The sequence below is a fragment of the Pteropus alecto genome, unplaced genomic scaffold, assembly GCF_000325575.1.
Source record: "Pteropus alecto unplaced genomic scaffold, ASM32557v1 scaffold239, whole genome shotgun sequence".
NCBI classification, from domain to species: domain Eukaryota; kingdom Metazoa; phylum Chordata; class Mammalia; order Chiroptera; family Pteropodidae; genus Pteropus; species Pteropus alecto.
In genome coordinates this window covers 6,494,614-6,517,886 of record NW_006494613.1, presented here as the reverse complement: position 1 = coordinate 6,517,886, position 23,273 = coordinate 6,494,614, and the positions used below count along the sequence as shown (strand labels likewise).

The 23,273-nt window shown below is 32.5% G+C and overlaps 1 protein-coding gene across 4 annotated transcripts in view; it reads left to right on the top strand.

Moving 5' to 3' along the window:
* Positions 1-23,273, top strand: part of ROBO1 (roundabout guidance receptor 1) — a 385,827-nt gene that overhangs the window by 276,472 nt on the left and 86,082 nt on the right. For all 4 annotated transcript variants that reach the window (XM_006926234.3, XM_015600202.2, XM_015600203.1 and 1 more), the window contains exon 6: positions 1,648-1,775. In XM_006926234.3, coding sequence (XP_006926296.2) covers positions 1,648-1,775 — 128 coding nt within the window. The remainder of the gene's footprint in view (positions 1-1,647; positions 1,776-23,273) is intronic.

The window sequence follows — 23,273 nt, the reverse complement described above, 5'->3', positions numbered from 1 at the left end:
AGAGTACAGCACTAAAAGTATAGCTGTGAACCTATTAAAAAATGAGCTGCTTTTTCCTTAGCTACAGCATCACCAGGGAATAGTAAAAGAAGTCAGTTTCTTGATATGTGTCAAGTCCTTAAATTGGCTAGGAGCAGAGATATACTCATAGCCTTAGGGAACAAGGCAATGAAATGAAGCTTTCAGATATTGTTTTTAGGCTGCCTTTGCCTAAAGGATGAGTGTATCTTGTCCTTCAATAAGCATATGTTGAGCCTTTGCTAGGTTTTGGGATTAGAACAGTGTCTTAGACATACTTTCTGCTCTCAAGGAGCTCAGAAAGGATACGTGTATGAATAGATAGAGAATAAAGCAGCAAACCCTTGCGTCACGTATAAAGGTAGACATGTCAGAGCAGGAAATCAGGACAGAGTTCTCAAAGAAAAGTGACATGTCAGCAATGCTTTGGAAAAAATATTGGGTAGGCAAGAAAGAGGAGAAGAGTATTCCTGGAAAAAAGACATCACAGTGTGTATGCAAATCTGAGAGAGAATATCTCATGTTCTGAATGGTAGAAGGCTTAGCATGGCTAGCTCAGAGGGCATGTGGCAAGAAGGTAAGGGATATCAGGTTAGAAATATTAAGGCCAAATTATCAGGAATGTGTATTAATAGACTGAAGTATTTTGAATTATGTTTTCTGTACACTGATGAGGTAAGGGAGAATACTATGAACTGATTAGAGAAAATATTTATTTTAATACTATGGATATTACATTAACGTGGAGAGAGACTAGTATCGGGGCACCCTTCTTGTTGTTGTCCATGTAAGAGATATGAATGGTCTGAACTAAGAGATGAGATCGAAATAGAGGTCCATAGTGGCCCCTATGAATCAGATGATTTGTACGACATAGGGGACTGCTGAAGGAAGCTAGGTAGATTGTGTTAGGAGAAGGAGTTTGTTAATGCGATAGGGTAAGAAAAGAGATTTTTATTTAACGTATTAACTATTAGGCGCCTGTGGGATATCATGTCTAATTATTAATCAGTTGAGATTATGAATTTGGAGCTTAGATGAAATAGGGGTGGAAATGTTTGAGTGTTTGGTCAATATATAAACTATAATAGATAATATAACTCATGGATATTATGTTGAATAAAAGAGTTAAAGTAAAACTTAAAGGGGAACCCAACATTTGAGAAAGAAGATGAGACGAGGCAAGTGAGCTCTAGGATGAGACTATCTGGGTTCAAATATCAACTCTGTTATTCAACTAGCCAGGTTACATGATTCTTCATGCAATGGTTATAAGAATTTTAAAAAGTAAAATCTGTAAAATACTTAAAGACTGCCATATAGTAAGAATTGAGTGGTCACTATTCTTTAATTTTAGTATGAGTACGGTAGATTGAGGAAATGAAACAAGTAAGGGCCAAATTTTCCCCAATTTTTTTTAGAAAGTAGTTTGATATTTAAACACATTTAAATGTAAAAACAAGATCTTTTCTATCTGCATGCTGACTTAGAGGAATGCCACATTTTACATTTTATTTTAAATTTTCTAAAGAGAATATAGTATGTGATTTGATGCATAGGTGTGTCTTATAATGATGAGATCCTTCAAATAGAAAGTGACTTAACTGCTTTCTTTTGTTATGTCACTAGGTATGAAATCAGAGATGATCATACCTTGAAAATTCGGAAGGTAATGGCTGGTGACATGGGCTCATATACTTGTGTTGCAGAAAATATGGTTGGAAAAGCTGAAGCATCAGCTACTTTGACTGTCCAAGGTAAGGTTTAGGGAACATTACTCTGTGGTTGTTTTATTATAAGAAATATGATGTTGATATTTGAAGAAAACATTATTCATTAGAGTAATCTGTATTAAATATAGGCTTTAATAGTGCTAGAAATATTTTATTTCAAACATATTTTAAAGAAATTATTTTGCCTGTGGGAGCTCTATAAATGTTTGTTATAGGAAATTGAATTAAATTTTCAAAATTATGTAGAGTTCTGTCTTGGACAAGTAGAGAAGGGTCTTCAAACGTAGAACCCTTCTAATATCTTTGTCTTTGAATGCAAACAAATCTACCATTCCCTTAGATCATGTACTTTCAAGGATCTGTACAATTCGGAACACAAAAATGAGAAGATTCTATCTCCCTCTAGAATGTAAGATCCATCCATAGAGTAGAGACTTTTGCAGTCTTTTTCCATGCACACAATGCCTGTGATAAAGCAGACACTCAATATATATTTATTGAATGAACTGCACACTCTAATTTTGATAAAGATTTATTATTTGCTTTTTTATGATGCCATATTCTGTGGCTACAAGTTTTTGAACGTCAGAGTCATGTCTTAAACTGATATATAGAAATGGTCTGTCACCTCCTTTGTATTCATAATCCAGATGTTTTTCATTCTCATAATCCCTTTTCTCCTTTCTCCATGATGTCATACTGGTTATTTTTACTATGTCTCATCTGAGAATTTTCTCTTATTTTTTTTTTTTACTTTTTAGGGACAAATTTTTTATTGTGGTTTGAGTGACAGTGACCCTCAAAAAAAATTTTGTTGGTGAAAAAAATTCCCCATTTTGACAAGTATATAGAGTAAACAGGGATCTTAGCCATAAAACATTTAGCTCGTTTCTTGGTCTGACATTACCATCACTTGGTGCTGTCACTTTTCTAACACTGTCTCCTCTAAGGCTATTATGAAGAAAAAGGTGGCTTTTGAGGGAGTGCTTCTACTGTGGGCTTTCTATAAAATAGCCTTGCGGGCTTTTTACAGTAGAAATAAAAAAAAAAAAAAGAATAAAGAATATTTCCTTCCTGTCTCTAAAGCCATTACGTCTCACTTTGAGGTTTTTAGCTGAACCTCATAAAAACAAAAGAATTTTTTTTTAAAAAAAGGAAAAGATCAAGAACAAACATTGAATTTCTAAGACCTAGACTATTTCTCTTTAATCTAAGTTAGACTCGAATTCCACATTAAGGCTAAAACTGTAAGAAAAGAAAACCCCTTTACATTTAGAGAAAGCATAAATTTAAGAGATGTCAGATTCAAGTTCAAAAGCCCTCCAGAGGGAGTGAAAGTAGCTTGGGATGAATTCAAGACATGAAAAGGTGTGTCTGTCTCCAGGCAATTGTGGAAGGAAGGCTGATTGTCTATCACATTAGTCAGAGAGATGTAGTACTGCACTTTATGTTTTAAAGTACTTTACCTTGAAAGTCTGATGCTTTTATAAATAATAGCCATTCTGTTGTGTCTACAGTAGACATTGAAATCAAAAGAGTTTCTTCTTGCAACTTTAAATTCAATTCCAAAGCTAATTCAGCCATAAGTTTTCCATATGGAATTCTTACTCCCTATGCTAGCATTTCAATGGAAATTAGGTACAAATGATGAAATCCAGAAAATAACTTGAGAAACTTAGTTCTTATTTCAACTGCATTGGGTTTTCTATAAACTTATGAGAGATCTGTTTATAGTTGAGAAGGTATTTTATTTAAATATTAAAATATACATATTAATATCTGTTAAAATATCTTTAACATGCTAGAATAATATACAGAATATGTCAAAGAAAAAAATATGATTCCCAACTGTAAAAGATAGCTAAAAAAGGGGGGGGGGAAACCCTGTCAAAGGAAACTTGAGAAGTCATATCTTTTTCCTTCATTTCAGATTAAATGTAGACAATTACTAGTTACTACAAAGGAAACTAATCAGAAATGAATCCATTTATAGCAGGAAACAATTATAACAGGAAATTCAGTACTGTAGTTGTTTTTGATTTATGCATTTTATTTGTGGTTTATTTTTAGAAGATGCTTTTTTAGTCAGTATGGGATTAGAAATAATTTTCCCTTTCCTCACTCTTCATACAATGGCTATCTAATTTTGAGAACTGATGTTGGGCAACAAAGTTCTGAGCTTCAAGTAGAAGTTATGGGGAAAAACTCTCAAATACCGGTGACTGATTTTTCACCCTCAATACGGGCATGATTAGTTACAATATTTAAAAAATTAATTTGAAAATTACTTCTTTTTATTTTCCTTTTTTTTTCTCTTAAGATCCCAATTCTGCTCTTTTGGAGACTCTACCTGTATATATTTCCTTAAATATCCCTTCCTTAACTTTAAGGATTTCTTTGTTTTTTCTACTTGTGCACCTACCATTCACATTGCTTAGCTTGGTACTGAGCATCTAGTAGACATTCTATTTAATAAATACTTATTACAATTTGAAATATGCATATGGACTCCAGCTTTCTGCTTGAATGGTAGAAATATCACAGGGATGTCCTAAGAAGGAATTCAAGCAGTTTCTGGTGGCTTTGATCCTGAGTGCCAACAGTAGGTTCAGTTGGATGAAATTTGAATAGGTTGTCATCTATGAGGGCTGCTGGGATCTGTGTTTGAAAGGGAGCTCTGTAAAACTTAGGACAAGGCAGAGTGTCCTAAACTTATTTGAAGTTTACTGTCTGAATTTAATACTTAAACTTATCAGAAACTTGTTAAATATACCGGTTATCAGGCATGCGCCTGGAGCACCCAATTTAGGAGATCTGAATTGAGGCACAGAAATTTGTTTTCATTACTAATTTTTAAATAAGCAAGCTTGTGAATCCCTGAATTGAAGTTACCCCTAATGAGCTAATAGAAGGAATAAAAGGCTTTAAAACTTTTCTTTAGAGTTTGGGAATTACCAGAGCTGGAAAAAGTGTGTTACAAAGAATTGTGTAGCTCAGAGCATAGACTTTGGCATCAGATAGAATTTAGTTGAATTCTGTCTATATTGTTTACCAACCATGTGACCTGGAAAAGGTTATTTAAACTTCCTGAGCCTCAGAAAGTTTCCCCAGGTATAAAATGGGTATTGTATATAAACCTCACAGAATTTTTATAAAGATTTTATATATATATATAACATAAGTATATATATCTATATCTATATCTATATATATTTGTTTATAATGTTTAACATTGTTACAGAGTAAATGTTTTATAAATAAAAAGCATTATATTTAAATTAGTGTTATTACTATTGATAGTTTTATTGCTTAATTTTAATAATTATTGGTTAATTAGTAAGAAAAATAATATTCGGATAAATCTAGACAGGTAGTTCTCTTTTTGCTATTGTAAATGGGGAATCATAAATGCTAATATAGTCATGATAATTTATTACCTGATATTGCTTAAAACTCTTCTCAAATATAAAATATTACATTTTCATTAAAAAACACCTTATTGGCTTTTATAGTAAATGTGTTGGATCTTGTTAGTGCTGTCAAAACTAGTATTAGACTTGTGTTGAAGTTTGGCAAAATACCTGGATAAATTAATGAAAATTATGACCATTTGGGAATAGAAATGATTGAAAAACTATTACATTTTATGTGCAATGGAATGTTATTGTTAAAGGAAAAACTTTCAGCACAGGGTATTTGACCTCAATTTCGATTCTCTTGCCTCCAAGAGTGACTGTTTTCCTATTATTTGGACTCAGCATTTCAGGTTATCTTTCCATAAATTAGAGATATTTCCTGGTAATTAATTCATTCTAAGACTAGTAAGGTTATCAATGAGCAAATATCCGCAAAAAATTGCTCCTTTATGACCACTTGGAAGCTTCAAAAAGCGCACCAAACCATGAGTAAAATATGAGGTCACACCCTGTTAATAGTAAGTCGCTGTAGCCCTAAAACCTATACTACTTATATATCTCACGTATAATTGATTGGATTACTTCTTCTTGGTCAGCAGAATGTGAAAGCCATTGAGCCAAATCTAAATATTGATTATTTATTTATAACATAGATGATTTAATTTTACTTGGAAAAGAGGCAAATCGTAGTAAATGTTGGAGCTATTAGGAAGTTTCTGATTAAAAATATGTACATCCAAGCCTCTGTAAAATTTAGTCAATAAAAAGAACATCCCAATTTCATTAACCTGCATGTCCATTTTGGTATATCAGTGAAACTAATTGTCAGAATGAGACTCAAAGGCTCTGCAGTAATTTCACCTATTGAAAAATAATTAATGTTTATTACATTACCAGTAAAAAATGGTTAAGTAATACTGTTTGGAATGATTACAACAGGAAAAGTATTTCTACTTAACACTCAGTTAACCAGAAAATGTAGTTGACCTGAACTTGATAGTCTGTCATTTTCTGAAATAAGCAAAGGTTTATTACCTATAAATTTAAACGATCCATGCCGTAGCATTTATACTTCATGTTTGTTTGTCTGTATTTCCTCCATATGTATAATATCTATATACCTCCTCAGGAATTCTCTTTGTAAATGTAAAATATACAGACAAAATGAGGCATCTTTTTAAAGACATCTTACCTCAATTTTTATTTTTTCCATTGTTATATTTTCACTTTAATATCTCATTTTGACAAGTGTTAGGATTGCTGGCTCTGCCTTTGTAGAAAAGAGTTATCTTCTGAACTAGCGTTTCATATTGCATAATGATCCCATCTTTTAAGGAAAAAAGATATATACCAGGTATTTATAACCATTTTATAGGTTGTGACATACCTATAAAATATAAAATCTAACCAGAACAGAATAGATGCATAGAGGCTCCCTGCCAGGTTTTTAAACAGTATACCATTGAAACTGCTAAAATTTATGCCTCTGCTTGGTATTCCAAGAATGGTCACAGGTTTGTTTTATGTTTTACTATCTTAATCTAAACTGATTGGGTCTTTATTAAATGCTTGCCATATGGGGCTTGGGGTTTTTGGAATCACATGATAGCCAACTTAATTTTGTTACTTGTTTTAATTTTTGAACCAATTCATGGTTAATTTAAAAAGCAAGTGCTTTTTTTCCTCACCTTTGGCTGAAGGTAGCTAGCTTTTAAGAAAAGCATGGTGGATGCAGCTTCAAAACAATGAAAAAGAAAATAAAGAAAAAATATAATTTTATTTACTATAGTATTAATAACAAACCTTTTAAATTAGTAATTATTTATGATGATCACGTTGATAGCTTTTTAAATAATTTCATTTTGAAGGATGGTATCCCAAAAGAAAGATAGATGATAAGGCCACAAATAGTTTAAACTCTAAATTTCTCCCACTTTCAAGTTTATCCATCTCCTCTAAGATTTCTTATGGCTCTTTGCTTCAGTGATATTCATTGCTTAAACAGGCAAACTAGATGGTATTATTAATCTTTCCACTCTCTTTCCAACTTTACAGATAAAGCAGCTCTTGTTACTGTTACAATTTAACTTCCAAAGTAAATATGTGACTCTCTATCACCAGAGTGATCGTGTTTCCATGACTGTGTCTGTCACAGGAAACCAAACTGAAAACGTACTTCCACACACCAGCCATTTTCCAAGCAATCACATAATATCTTCATTGAGTTGAACCATTAAGAAAATCTAATCCCAGTTTCGCTTGTCTCTCTTTCAACAGGAACAAAAATACACTTAGTCCTCCTGTTTCCCTTTAGCCCTGAGTGCTGGGCCAGTGAGACACAGGAAACTGGACATTTAGATCTTAGTTCACACGCCACTGCACTCTTCAGGCCCCTCACAGGGACCAGTTTATTCTTTCAAGCTCAAGAAACAGTTGCTTTTCTGCCCTTTCAGCAACTGCTCTATTAAAAGAAAAGGCAGATGCCAAACATCTCTGAACCAGGAGATGCTCTGCTGCCAGACGAATAGGATTTCTGTGAAATCTCAGCTCTTTTCTCATAAGCGCTTGTCCATGTTTTTCTTCCCTTGATGTGAAATTACTCTGTTCTTTCAACCTCACCCCATTTTGTTTTTTTAAATTATAAAATATGGTATCATGAATGATGTTGCTATTCCTTTAAATTTATATTGTTGGCATACAATAGGAATGTTCAAATGAATCATCCAAAAGATATGCATTATCTTCTGAAGAATTCTTATTTTGTCTGATGTTTCACATACATATTTATGCCGACTATGCAGGGAAGGAACACAACACTTCCTCATTAGGATTGATTAGCCACTGACAACTTCTGGAAAGCTGAGCCTTAAAGTATGAGATTGACATGAGACCAGGGAGATACAAAGGTAGAAAAAAAAAAGACATGCTATCTTTTGGCTGACTTAATTACTACTAATGGGATGTTTTCTAGAGCTTCTTTCCTTGCATGCTAGCGAACCACATGCTTCAAACAAGAAGCTTTGCTAAAATATCTCAGGCACTGAAGTTTATAATTGACATCTATGTTATGTCCCAGTGAACTAGGATTTGAACAGTACAACAGTAGTAGCTACCCCAGAGTGTGATTATTTACTGGGAAATAATACTGATACGGTGAAAATGGGAGCAGACTAGGCATCAGAAGCTGAATTCGCTCATATTCTCTATTCAGTTGAAGGCAATGCAATCTGTAGATACACACCAGTAGATAGCTGGGGTGTTGTGGGGTCATGCTTTACTCTCTCATTTATCATAAGCCAACCATCACAAATTGCCTTTTAAATATTTAACGACTCTCTTACCTTTTTATAATTACTTTAATTCATTCCTTTCTTGCCTCCAATTTGTCCCAAGAATCTGTTCTTCACACAATGGTCTTCTACCGAAAACACAAATCTAGTTAGATTAGTTCTATCCAAAAAAAAATTGTCGTGGTTCCCATCTCTCTAGGATAATGTCTAAAGCACTTACTAGTGCTCTGCCTGGCTACCTAGTTCCCTCTGTTGCTTCTTCCTCCAGTCTAATATCACTGTATTGTTTAGATATTTTTTTCCATGCACATACTGTGTAGCTTACTTCTGGGCTTTTATTTATATTGGTCCCTTAATCTAAAATGTCCTTCCCCCTACTTACCCATCTTATACTTGCTAAATATTCCTATTGTTGGACTCAGCTTAGATATGCATCCTTCAAGAAGCTTTGCAGACAGCCCCTACTCCAGTGCAGGTTAGGGATACCCCATTCGCATACCAATTGAATGCAGTTGTCACCCTTATTGCATTCCTACGTCTGCCTCACTTGACTAGGAGTTCCTTAGAGGCACACTTTGTTTTCTTTACTTTCTTAGTCTCGTTGTTTGCTGCAGTCTTAGGGGCATCCTTGGTGCTCATACATCATTTTCTGTGTGAGTGAATCAAGAGCTGCCCTACATGTCAGCTGTAGGATCATGGGCAAATCACTTCTGCTCTAGGTTTCAGTGTTCTCATCTGTTCAAAAAAATGAATATACGTATAATATAAACATCAATGAGCTGATATGAAATAAATTAAGATAATAAAATAATTATTCTCATAAAATAGTTTGTGGATTACAAATTGCTTATGCAGAAGAAATTATTGTTGTGATTATTTTTCTCATCAAATTCTTCCTAAATAATTAAAAATCCATCAGATTCTCAGTAATATTTATTTTTTCCATAGAGATTTGTTTATTTTTTAATAGCTACTTATTGTAAAGTTTGGTAATTGTTTTACTTTTCTGCAAAAATTGTTTTCTGTAACTTGTTGATATTGATATCTATCTTTGAAAATTACTCCTTAGTATTTCTTTGGAAGGTGTTTTAAAGAGACATCTTTTCTCCTCTTCCTTTTCCTCCTCCTTCTTCTTCTGCTGCTGGTGCTGATGCTAGAAAATATTCTGTAAAACAGAACTAATAGCACAGTGTTTTTCGACAGACACACTTGGATTCAAATGCTAAACGTACAAGTTATTAAATTTTTTATTTTAAGTTTTCTCATTAGTAAAATGGGGCTGAAAATGTCTCTCTCATAAGATTATTGTGAGGATTAAATGAGCTCATAACTATGAAATATTTAGCACGTTCTTTGAAGCATTTAAATGCTCAATAAAAGTAGAAGTGATGATGACATAAAAGAGGAGGAGGTCACCTCAGTGATGTGATTTTATATGTGTCAGAATCAGGACTTGGTGTACTTTTAGTGCTCTTAGCTGCCTATCACTAGCTATAGTTCAAAATTAGGGTCTGAATCATGTGTGCGTCTTCCAAAATACTTTACATAGATATGCAGTAAGTACTTTTTTAATAAACAGTGACTATCAAGGCTTCCGTAACAATGGTTAATACATGTCAATTTTTATTCTAGTTATCTCAGGTAATAGTAGATAAGTGAGGTATAATACAAAAAAAAAAATCTGCTTTTGGTTAAAAATCCTTTTTGTTTGTATTATCTATATATGATGCACATACATACACATGCATTTGAGACATAATAATGAGTTTTTTTAATTAACCACATCTATAATTAACATAATTTCTTTTGATCTTTAAACATAATTATTATTTTTTCTGGTATGTTCAATGCTACTAAATTTCCTGACAGAATCAATGTTGAATCCCTTCACTGCTTCTTTTATAAATACAATTCATATATTGGAACAATTTAATTAGCTGGAGATAAAAATAATTTGGATAGATGGTCCCCAGTAATAACTTACATATAACTTAAAACTTTAATAGTCTTGAAAATGGATCAGAAGATATAACCCATTAAAAGAAATGTGTATCTGTGCATTTGATCATTTTCTAAGATGCGAAGTAACAACTTTGAAGATAACCAAAGCACACGGGTAATCTTATGCAGTGTAACATACTCTGTGTGTGTATGTGCGTGTGAATTTTTTTTCTATTTTTTTCTCCTATGGATCAATAAATAATTATTTCAGAATGTGTAATTAAAATTTATGTAAAAGTAAAACAATATAGCTTACTGTGGATTTCAATGCCAGTACTAGAGGATAAATTTTAATAAACTTGGCATTCAAAAAACAACTCTGGGGTAAAGAAGCCTTATTTTGTAAACTGGTGGTTTCCATATACAGGATTCATTATGTTTAGCTTTCTATCAGTATATGAGATCTTTGTGTAAGAGTCATATGACTTTTTAGAGTTCGTATGATATCTAGGCATAAAAGAAGTAATGAGAGAGAAAACGGGCCTTTAAGTTCTGAATTTCCTTCCTTTGATGTAGACTTCATTTAAATCATTTGTTGGAACAGTTTGCTTAAATTGCTGATTTCAGAAAAGCTAGCAGTATAATAGTACATTGTTTCTGACCATTAACACGGTTATTTGAGTCAAAGCCAAAACTAATAGTGTCAAGGGGCCTTTTTGCAGGTTCAAGTTAGGTTTACTACAATCCAAGATCCTAGTTAAGAACCGTGAGTTCATCAGCATTTTGATGAAACACATATTATAAGACCCCCAAAGCTTTTCTTGATGACATTAAGAACCTTGAAATGTGTGTGATATGTTTGCCAGACTCTGACAAGATAGAGCAGACTGGTTCATTGGAGAATGATTCTTCATTACATATGGCAATAATCCACAAAGGCCTAGTAAAATCAGAGGTACTATAGTAAATAGCGCTTCAGAGGTTGGGAGATATTCACACACACACACACACACACACACCTTTTTATATATTGCAATTCTATATTTTATATATAAAATTATAGTATATATATTATATATTATAATGCACACACATCACAATGTTATATTTATTTGCCAACTCCTTTATGTATGTATTGCTACTTTTCATACTGAACTCAAGTCTTATTCAGAATGCCTTATAAGATTTGTTGTGGATTTTTTATGATTTGTTGTTGCCGCTGTTTATTTTGTGGTTAAAATAATGATTTAAAAAATCAATAGACAATTTTAAAGGCTGATGAGAAAAAGAGATTTGAGATTGTAAAAAGAAAACCCAAGAAGACAATGTGTTAGTGGAGACCTTTAAAGAATCAGTATTGCCAGCAGAGCTTTTTGTGAGCAGACTGAGAGTAAAATGCCTTCAGCCAAGAGGTTTAATGAAGTCCCACTACAGAATTTAACAAGAGAATGATTTGTGAGAATGGCTCCCTCTCCAAACTATTCTGATCCAGTGGTGTAAATAGGACGCTGAGCTCCACTCCTGCTGACTTTTTTTTTTTTCATGCTATTTGATTTGATTGAAACCCAGCAGTATTATAGCCTATGATTCTTTTCCTTTTTTTTTTTTTTGTAGGAATGATAAAGAATTTTTTGTGTTCTTATAGCCTTTCAGAAATAGCCATTTTAACCCTAATGACTGTTGAAGATGTGACATTCTCTTAGATTTCTTTCATTTACTCGTAAAGGTTTTTGGTTACTTTTAGTTATTTCAAACAAACTGATATAAATCTTTAAAAATAATCAAAAGGAAAAGCATTCACCACATGGCCTTCCTACAGAGAATTTGAAACTCTCTCTTAATGTATGTTCCAAGCAAGTATTTGAAGAAACAGTAGAGCAGTCAGGTACAAGAAATAATTGATACATAAGATGAGTCTGTGACAAATAATGACATAGCACCATACAAGTAAATAGCACATCATGGGCCTTCCGTTAATGTACTGAGCTTTACTATGATTTATTTATCTACGTAACAGTGGGTAAGGTTTTCTCCTGGCCCAGTTATATAGATGTATGACTTAGCAACTGTCTTTAACAACCTACATTCTGAAATAATGGCATCAACATGGAAATATGTAATCAAGTTGTGTGAATCTATACAATCTGAATAACTTAGCCTGAGAATAAAATTTGGAGAAATATATTTATTTTTTGCACTAGTCATTGATGGGTAGCTCAATTTAAAACATTAGATACATTACCAGCAATCTCACATAACCTTAAGACTTATGATTATTTTGTGATGTTGTGTATCATTTAATGTAAAATAATTAATTCTAAGCTAATTTGCACTGATATATTTTATTTTATCTGGAATGGTTAGGAAATAGTGATCGATATTATTCATTATTTAAAGGAGAATAATTATAAAGCAAATAATTGACATTAAGGGCACCTTTTTCTTATGATGGACCCTGGATAAATTAAATATGCAAAACAATTAAAAATTTCACTTTTTATCCATCCAATGAATTGATTTTTTAATTAAATATTTTATAGGTATACACAGCATTGATAATTATGTAGAACAGGATTTATTCTTGTAGATTCACAAATCATTCCCGCATATTTCAGACATCAGGGTCATCAGGAGAATAGTTACACTTTATAATTAAGCAGATGCTGGCATCTTTTTAGCCTTAGTTCAGTAATTTAAAAATATGATACACTATTTTAAAATTATATTTAAAAAGATACTGTATAAATTGGAAGTGACTATATCATACCTAAATTTTATAAAACTAATTAAAGCACCATGAACACTTTCATTTGCTTTTAACCTGTTATTCTCAGGATTTCAGAAATAATGTGCCATTATAAACGCATCTGTAGAAAATACTAAAATAAATATAAGACAAAATATAGCGAGTAATTGCTTAGTACCAGAATTATAAAGGTTGGAAAATCCATAAATGGTCATTAAAGTTAGCTGTAGCTTTAGGGTATTTATTTTGTGCAGTCGTTATTAGGAGAAAATTTAGAGCATTGCACAATTAAAACTGATAGATATGGCCATTTTATAAAGGGGCTTTTAAAAAGTTAACTTTGTGGGGGGATGAAATAGTTATTTCAAACAGTGTTCTTTTTAGGTCATTAGTAAATGTCTAATCTCCTTCCGTCACCATATTTTTAAACCCCCTTTATCCTTGAAATCCTCTCTTCGGCCCCCTTCTCTGGTGACCACCATACTGTTGTCTGTGTCTATGAGTTTGTTTTTCTGTTTGTTTGTTGCTTTCTGTTTTATATCCCACATACGAGTGAAATCATATGGTTCTTTTTTTTTCCATCTGACTTACTTTACTTCACATGATACTCTCAAAATCCATCCATGCTGTCACAAATAGCAATGTTTTATCCTTTTTTATGGCTGAGTAGTATTCTATCACACACACACACACACACACACACACACACACACACACACCCCACATCTCCTTTAACCAATCATCCCTCGAAGGACACTTAAGTTGCTTCCATGTCTTGCCTACCATGCAAAATGCAGTAGTGAACATAGGGGTACTTATATCTTTATGACTAAATGTTTTCAAATATTTCAGGTAGATATCCAGGAGAGGAATTTGCTGAGCCATATGGTGGCTGTGCCAGTTTACATTCCCACCAGCAGTATATGAGTGTTCCTTTTTCTCCACATCCTGTCCAATATGCAATGTATTATTATTAGCTATAGTTTCCATGCTGTGCATTCCATTCTCATGACATTGATTTTATAACTGGAAGCTTGTACCTTTTAACCCCCCTTTACCCATTGCAACCCCATCAATCTAATCTGTTCTCTGTATCTATAAGCATTTTTATAAATTCTACATGTAAGTGATATCATATGATATTTGTATTTCTCTGATATATTTCACTTAGCATAATGGCCTTGAGTTTCATCCATGTGGTTTCAAATAGCAGGATTTACTTATTTTTTTATGAGTGAATAATAGTCCATGGTGTATACATACCACATTTCTTTATCCATTCATCTATTTATGAACACTTAAGTTGTTTCCATATATTGGCTATTGTAACTAATGCTGCAGTTAACATTGGGGTGCATATATCTTTTCAAACAAGTATTTTGTTTCTTTGGATAAATAATTAAAGGTGGTATTGCTGGATCATATGGGTAGTTCTCTCTCTCTATATATATATATTTTTTTTTTTTACTTTTTGAGAAACCTCCATATTATTTGCCACAGTGGCTGTACCAATTTGTGATCCCACTAACAATACACATGTGATCCCTTCTCTCTATATCCTTGCCAATAGTTATTTCTTGTCTTTTTGATATTACCCATTCTAATGGGTGTAAGGTGATATGCATTTTTGATTTGCATTTCCCAGATGATTAGTGATGTTAAGCATCTTGATTAGTCATTTTGGCTATCTGCATGTCTTCTTTGGAAAAATATCTATTCAGATCCTCTGCTCGTTTTTTAATTAGATTGTTTGTTTTCTTGCTATTGACATATGAGTTCTTTATATAATTTTGATATTAAGCCCTTATTCGAAGATATATGATTTGCAAATATTTTTTTTCCCATTCAGTAGATTGCCTTTTCATTTTGTTGATGATTTCCTTTGAAAATTATTTATTAATTTATTTAAATTTAAATAGAGTCGGCATATAATATTATAGTACTTATATTAGTTTCAAGTGTACAATATAATCATTCTACATTTTTATACCTTACAATGTGTTCATCCCACTAATTCTAGTGATCATCTGTCACTGTGCAAATGTATCACAATAGTATTGACTATATTCTCTTTCATCTTTTCCACCCATTTCTCATTCTTCTCCCCTCTAGAAGCCATCCCTGTGGTCTCCATTTCTATGAGTTTGTGATATTTTAGATTCCACATATAAATGAAAGCATACAGTATTTGTCTTTCTTTGTCTGACTTAGCCCACTTAGCTTCTAGGACCATACAAATGACAAATGGCAAAATTTTATTCTTTTTTATTTCTGCATTAATATTCCATTGGATATATGTACCACATCTTCTTAATATATTCATCTATCAATGGATATCTAGGTTGCTTCCGTATCTTGGCTATTGTAAATAATGCTGCAATGAACAAATTAGTACTTTTATTTTCTTTGGATAAATACACAGAAGAGGAATGTTGAGTTATATGGTAGATCTATTTTAAGTTTTTTTTTTTTTAGGAATCTCCATACTATTTTATGTAGTGGCTGCACCAATTTTCAGTTCTACCAACAGTGCACAAGGGTTCCCTTTTCTCCACATCCTTGCCATCATATGTTATTTGCTGACTCTCTGATAATAGCCATTCTGACTGGTGTGAGGTGGTGTCTCACTGTGGTGTTGATTTCCATTTCCCTGATGATTAACAATGATAAATATTTTTTATATGTCTCTTGGCTATCTGTATGTCTTCTTTGGAGAAATGTCTTTTCATGTCCTCTGCCCATTTTTTTTATCACAATGTTATTTTGTTGTTGTTATTGAGTTATATAAGTTCTTCATATACTTTGGATATTGACTTCCTGTCAAATATATTATTTACTAATATATTCTCTCATTCAGTAAGTTGTCTTTTGGTTTTGTTGATGGTTTCCCTTGCTTTATAGTAGCTTTTTAGTTTGACGAAGTTCCATTTGTTTATGTTTGCTTTTGTTTCTTTTGTTCAAACGGATATATCCAAAAAATATTACTCAGACTGACATCAATAGTTTACTACCTGTGTTTTCTGCTAGGAGTTTTAATAGTTTCAGGCCTTATTTTTAAATGTTTAATCCATTTTGAGGGTTTGTATATTTATATTGTGGAAGAGAGGGATCCGGTTTAATTATTTGCACATATCTGTCCAGTTTTCCCAATATCAGTTGTTGAAATGACTGTTCTTTCTCCATTGTATATTCTTGTCTTCTTTGTTGCTGATTGGTTGACCATATAAATGAGGGTTTATTTCTAGACTCTCTATTCTGTTCCACTGATATATGTGCCTGCTTTTCTTCTTCTTCTTCTTCTTCTTTTTTTTTTTTTTGGTGCCAGTACCATAATCTTTTGATTATTATAGTTTTGTAGTATAGTTTGAAATCAGGGAGTGTGATACCTCCAACTTTATTTTTCTCTCTCGAGATTGCTTTGGCTGTTCAGGGTCTTTTGTGATTTCACATAAATTTGTTCTATTTCTGAGAAGAATTTCATTGGTATTTTGATAAAGGATTGCATTGACTCTGTGGATTGCTTTGGGTAGTATGGCTATTTTAATAACATCAGTTATTATAATTCATGAGTACAGTATATTCTTCCATTTATTTGTGTTCTCTTCAATCTATTTATTTGATGTCTCATAGCTTTACAAGTACAGATTTTTTACCTCCTTAATTAAATTTTTTCCTAGATACTTTGTTCTTTCAGATACAATTGTAAATGAGATTGTTTTCTTAATTTCTCTTTCTGATTGTTCATTATTAGTATATAAAAATGTGATGGATTTCTGTATATTAATTTTGTATTCTACTACTTTATTGAATTATTTTATTCTATCATTTTGTGGATTCGTTAGTGTTTTCTATATATAATGTCATGTCATTTTCAAATAGTAATGGTTTTACTTCTTCCTTTCTAATTTGGGTGCCTTTTATTTTTTTTCTTGACTGATTTCTATGGATAAAACTTCCAATACTATATTGAATAATAGTGGTAAGAGTTGTCGTCCTTTTCTTGTTCTTGATCTTGGAGGAAAAGCTTTCAGCTTTTAACCATTAAGTATTATATTTGCTGTGGAGCTTGCCATAGACAGTCTTTGTCAAGTTGAGATAAGTTCTTTCTATATCCACTTTGAAAATTTTTGTCATGAAAAGATGTTGAATGTAAATAACTTCTTAATGACAGTTATTTTGTTTAGGCGATGGAGCCAAAACATTTCAGAACCAAAATTACATTAGAATAAGGTTTAACTATTTTTTAAAAACAAACAAGTCATGCAATTTAACAAAAATAAAAAGGATTTTAAGAGTTGTGCATATCTAAAGTCTAATCCTCCAATCTACCTGATGTGTGACCCTAAGAAAGGTACTTAATCATCACCTTCCACCCTTTACAAAATTGGTACATCGAACTCTTTTCTATTGATTTGTTGAGATTGTTTCTAGTGTATGATCTAACACATAGTTAGCTAATATTGATGGCTCTTCACTGAACTGAGATTTAGAAAGGTTATGTGACATATGCAGAATAGACCTAGTTAATTTTGGACAGAATCTTGATCCAAAGTCATATGTCAGTAGAATAATTTTATTATTTTAGCATCATATACCTTAACTGTAGACCTGCCATGAAATATGCTATTTGAAGATAGGCAGTCCAATTTTTCAAATAAATTTTTGAGCACTTTCTGTGTACAAAACAGTATACTGACACTGAAGGATGCACAGGTAAATAAGGCATGGATGCTGCCTTCATGGAGTTTATTATAACCTAATGAAGAAAAGAAATATGCACAAATAACTACAGTATTGGCAGTAGAATGTGTATTTGTAAAGATTTAGTTATGCTAGGTGGGGAGAAAGTGCTCTCAACTAGGCTATGGGTATATTATTGTCATTTGTTCATTCTTTTAACTGATATTTATAATGTGAACAATGTATTCAACTTGGTTAAGTGCCAAAGAAATTATGGCAAATGATATATTGAAATATGTACCCTCATGAAGCTTATAGGCTAGTATGGGAAACAGACATTTATAGAATAATCACACAAATGTGTGATCACAAGTACAATAAGTGCTCTGGGAGAAAAGCTAAGGTTGCTATGAGAATGTATAGTATTTAATATCAAATTTAGAGATAGCTTCTTGAAGATGTATTTTTTTTTTTGAGCTGAGAACTAAGGTGAGTAGGAATTAAATAGGTAAAGGAGGAGGATACAGCATAAACAGAACCAGAGGTAAGATGGAGAATAGTGTTCTTAAGGACTAAAAGAAGGCCTATGGAGCTAAGTTAGGGAGCTATAGGACAAGATGCGATAGGAGAAGACACTGAAGAGTTACATAGCAATCCATGTTAAGAATTTTTCTCGCTATTTTAAGAGTAATGGGAAAATATTAAAAGATTTTAAGCAAAAAAGTACTATAATCAGATTAGTTTAGTATTTTTCTTAATCACTCTGGCTACATTGTGAAATTGGATTAGATGAAAGAAAGACATTAGTTCAGGTGAGCACTATTATATAGCTTGGGCCAGAGTGGTGGTAATAGGAATAGAAAGAGGTGGATGTAATGGAGAAATAGTTACAAAATAAAAGCAGTGGAATTTGCTAATGGGTTGTATATCTCAAGTAGGAGGGAGAGGAAAGATCTAGGTTTCTGGCTTTCTAAATTGATTTAGTGAATATTACCATCAAAATTATGCTCCTGAGGTTCTATGACAGGTGGCATACACATTGTTATAGGTTGCTAGTTAGTTGCATTTCAATCTCAGCCTCTTTAGTAGGCAAATAAGTAGGTTGCACTGCTTAAAACTGTTTTTTAGTACAGTTGACACATGTTTTGAAGCAGAAGGAAAAGAGGGAGAATATTAGCTTTTTCCTGAATATCTATGATATGTCAGGCATTATGCAAGGTACATTTTTTGGAGAAATAATTATTTGTTACTATTCTGTTCAACTTTATATTGAATAATCTTTGCAAGATTTCTCAGTCCTGGCACTGTTGACATTTGGGGCTGGATCATTCTTTGTCGTGGGGAGCCATTTTGGACATTATAGTATGTTTATTAGCATCCCTGGACTCTGTCCACTAGACGCCAGTAGCAACCCTCCTTGCCCCCTCTCCTTCAGTTTTGGCACCAGAATTATCTCCAGAACCATCGATCTATAGAATGATGTAAGATTTGGATGGAAGGGAAAAGTTCATAGTATTTGATATATCCATTAAATATGTTCTAAAAATGTTCCTCAATAACTATTTTTACGTCTGAAAAGTTAAAAGACATAATGACAGACTTTTATGTTAAACACAATCTTCTGCCCCAAAAGATATCATAATTAGTATTAAAATATCCTGATAGCTTTTAATTATTAGAGATATCTTTCATAAGTGTCTATACATATAATTTCTCCAGCATAACAGTGACTAGATTTTGTCAGCTGAAATTCAGAAAGCTTCACTACTTGAAAATTTTAGTGTTCCTCTGTTTTAATAAAAATGTGTTTCTTACCCTGAAAATCTTATAACTCACTTCTTTTACTCCACTCATGGTCTTCTGGAATTTGGTATTCAGAGTTCTAATTTATCAGATTTGTTAATTGTGCCCTTCTGTTCAAAAAGCACTATATATAAGAATGAAAACAGATCACATCAATTTTAGAATCCCTTAGAATTTAGCTACTAATAATGAAAACTAATGTCAATAAAATAGCAGAATTCCCTAGTCAAGGTGATTTCATTTATAACCCATTCAGAAAAATTGAGATCTCCATTTAAAAGTACCAAAATCTTAATATTAATGTTGTGCCAATTATGCAAACTTTTTACTTTCTTGGAATTTTCTAATGTCTTCTGGATTTATCATATGAGCTATGCGTATGAAGTACTTCATCAACTTAAGATAATATTAACTGAATAGAATATTTTTGAGGGCATTTTCTAGTAGAATATACAATTGTTTATAAATAATTTTAAGGGAAATTACTGTGAGCAGAGGAGTATGTTTGTTCTCCTGCTTTGCTTCTGAATTTCCACACTCTTAAAATCATAGCCTAGAAAGCACTTTGAGTCAACTGCTCTATTCCTTTACCAGACAGGGTTATAGCTAAACAAACATGACCAAATGGATATAAATCCCATTTTTAACGACCTCTAGAGACATCACAGTTGTCAACCAATTCATGGTTCAGTGACCTTTACTGTTAACTGCTTCTTCCTATACTTTTCCTAAGTCATTCATGCTATTATTTAGGCCCATTATCTTCTCTTCTGGACTAAGATTGGCTGGTCCTTGTATATATTAGACCTAATCCGAAGACTTCTTAAGATTCCGTCCAGATAACTTATTTTCTCAGGCCAAAAAAGTCTCTTCCTCAAGCTTTTTGAAACATTTATCATCTTTCTGACTCATCTCTTCTGAATATTACTAGCAGATAGAAGAAATTAGTCTTTTCTTTCTCTCTTCCTCTCTCCCTTCTTTCCTTCCTCATTCCATTTTTGCTTCCTTAGCTTATCTTATTTATACCTAAATATTATTTTCTGAACAATGTACATTCTTAGAATATAGAAGATTTCAAAGTAATTAAATAATTTGGAGTCCTTTGATGTAGCATTCAAAAAAGGAAGAAAGTCTCTTACTCTAAGAGAGAGAGAGAGAGTGTGTGTGTGCGTGTGTGTGTGTGTGTGTGTGTGTTAGTGAGAGAGAGAAAGAGAGAGAGAGAGAGAGACTAAATTGTCTCAAACTTTTAAACAGTTTTTTTTTCAAACTATTGGTACATAAGATTTGTATTTACCTCCCACTATTTTAGGAAACTATCCTTATTTTTTTTTTAGATGTAAAAAAAAAGAGCAAGAGTTTTATAATTATGTAATTTATATCTATTATATAAATGCGTGAGAGTGTGTATATATATATTTGGACTTTCCGTAACTCCCTTTCTCTCCCCACTCCAAGAAAATATAATCTAGGTGAAAATAATATGCTTTCTATACAAACTCAGTCTTGTGGCAAGTTCTCCAAACCCTCACACCCATCTAAACTTTCTTCTGTGTGTATGTATGTGTACGTGTGTGTGTGTGTGTGTGTGTGTGTGTGTGTGTGTGTGTAGTTGTCACTGGAGACATTGTAATCTGCATAATGTTCCTATGTTGAAAAAATAAATACTAAGTTTTAATGTTTTTTAAAAATATATTTAGTTTTAAAAGTGATTTTTACCTATTTGACATATTTACTTTAAAAACTTTTTGTGAAAATATTATTTCTTCTCATGTTTCAAAGTGTATTATTTTATTCAGTTTACAGTGATTTTAAGTGATATGATTAAAATTGATTCACCCTTAAGAAAGTATTGCATTACTTTTTTTTCCTAAAAGATAAACTTTTCAAGAGGCTTTAAGTCCGGCTTTCTTCTCACCTGTCAGTTTTCCATGTCTTTTTAAAACTATAGCTAAACATTCTTAAAAGATTTTGAATATTATAAAGAATTCTTTAAAAAATGTTTTTTTTATGTAAGTAGTAATAATTTTGGTAGTAATGATTTTAGGTTAAACAGTTTATGCCAGTTTAAATGGAAAATCAAATACATTTTGTATCTTACTTCATATAATTCTCCCCAAACTGGTTAACCAGCAGGAAAATTTGTACAAAGTCTGGGATTTAGTCAAGATGCCTGGAAAGCAGTCTTTGATTAGTCATCTGTGACCTTGAGAAGGTTATTTGACAATTTAGAGTCTTCATTTCTCCTGCAAAAAAGGATAAGGTTAGACTGGTAATTTCTAAGGTCATTCCCAGCAGTAACATTTTAGAGTTTTATTGTTTTATTACAGATAGAAACAGACAGGCTTTTCCCCTTTCTTAGGGAGAAAGAGGAGTTGAGATAGAGGTGTTCCTAGCCTTTAAAGTAGAAAGAAAGAAATTGAGAAGAGTTATGAGGAGAGTAGGAGTGAAGCCACTCATAAATCACAAATTTTAGAAGACAATGAACAGGATCAAATGACTCTGATTTTCTCTGATTCTTTCTGGACATAGTTAACTGGACACTAATGGGTACTGCACATACAGATGGGTACAGAAGGTCCTTGCCCTCTGTATGGAAATAAAATCTTTTGACCTGACCCTTAGACAAATATGGAGAATGGGGAAATCTGAAAAAAAAGTTCAAGAAATTTCTGTAACTTATTTTTTAGAAGAGGAAGTCTTTGGTAATAATTTCCTTCAAATAAGTATAAGAATTTTATGTGGAGGATATCCATGGCATTTATTTGTTTACTGAAACTAGAACAAATGAAAGGTGGGGGTGAATTATGACAGAGAAGAGGAATAATTTCCTAAGAATCACGGTCGTTAAAAGCTAAAATGATCTTATAGAAAACTATAAAATACCTGAGAATCAAATTTACCAAGAAGGTAAAAGACCTCTTCTCAGGAAATTCTAAGTTATTGGAAAAAGAAACTGAAGAAGGTACAAATAAATGGAAGCATATACCATGTTCATGGGCAGGAAGAATCAACATCATTAAAATGGCCATACTACCCACAACAATGTATAGAGTCAGTGCAATTTCTATCAAAATACCAATGGCATTTTTCAGAGAGCTAGAACAAATAATCCTAAAATTTATATGGAACCATAAAAGACCCCGAATAGCTACAGCAATCTTGAGAAAGAAGAACAATGTTGGAGGTATCACACTACCTGATATCGAAATATACTATAAGGCTACAGTCATCAAAACAGCATGGGACTGGCATAAAAATAGTTATATTGATCAATGGAACAGAATAGAGAGCCCAGAAATAAATCCACGCCTATATGCTCACTTAATATATGACAAAGGAGGTAAGAATGTACAATGGGGTAAAGACAGCCTCTTCAATAATTGGTGTTGGGAAAATTGGACAGATACATGCAAAAAAAAAAAAAAAGAAGCTGGACCACCTTCTTATACTGTATACGAGAATAGATTCAAAATGAATTAAAGACTTAAATAAACCATAAAACTTCTAGAAGAAAACATAGGCAGTAATCTCTCTGATATTGCTACTAGTAACTTATTTTCAGATATATCTCCTTAGGCAAGGGAAACAAAAGAAAAAATAAACAAATGGGACTACATCAAACTAAAAAGTTTGCGCAGCGCAAAAC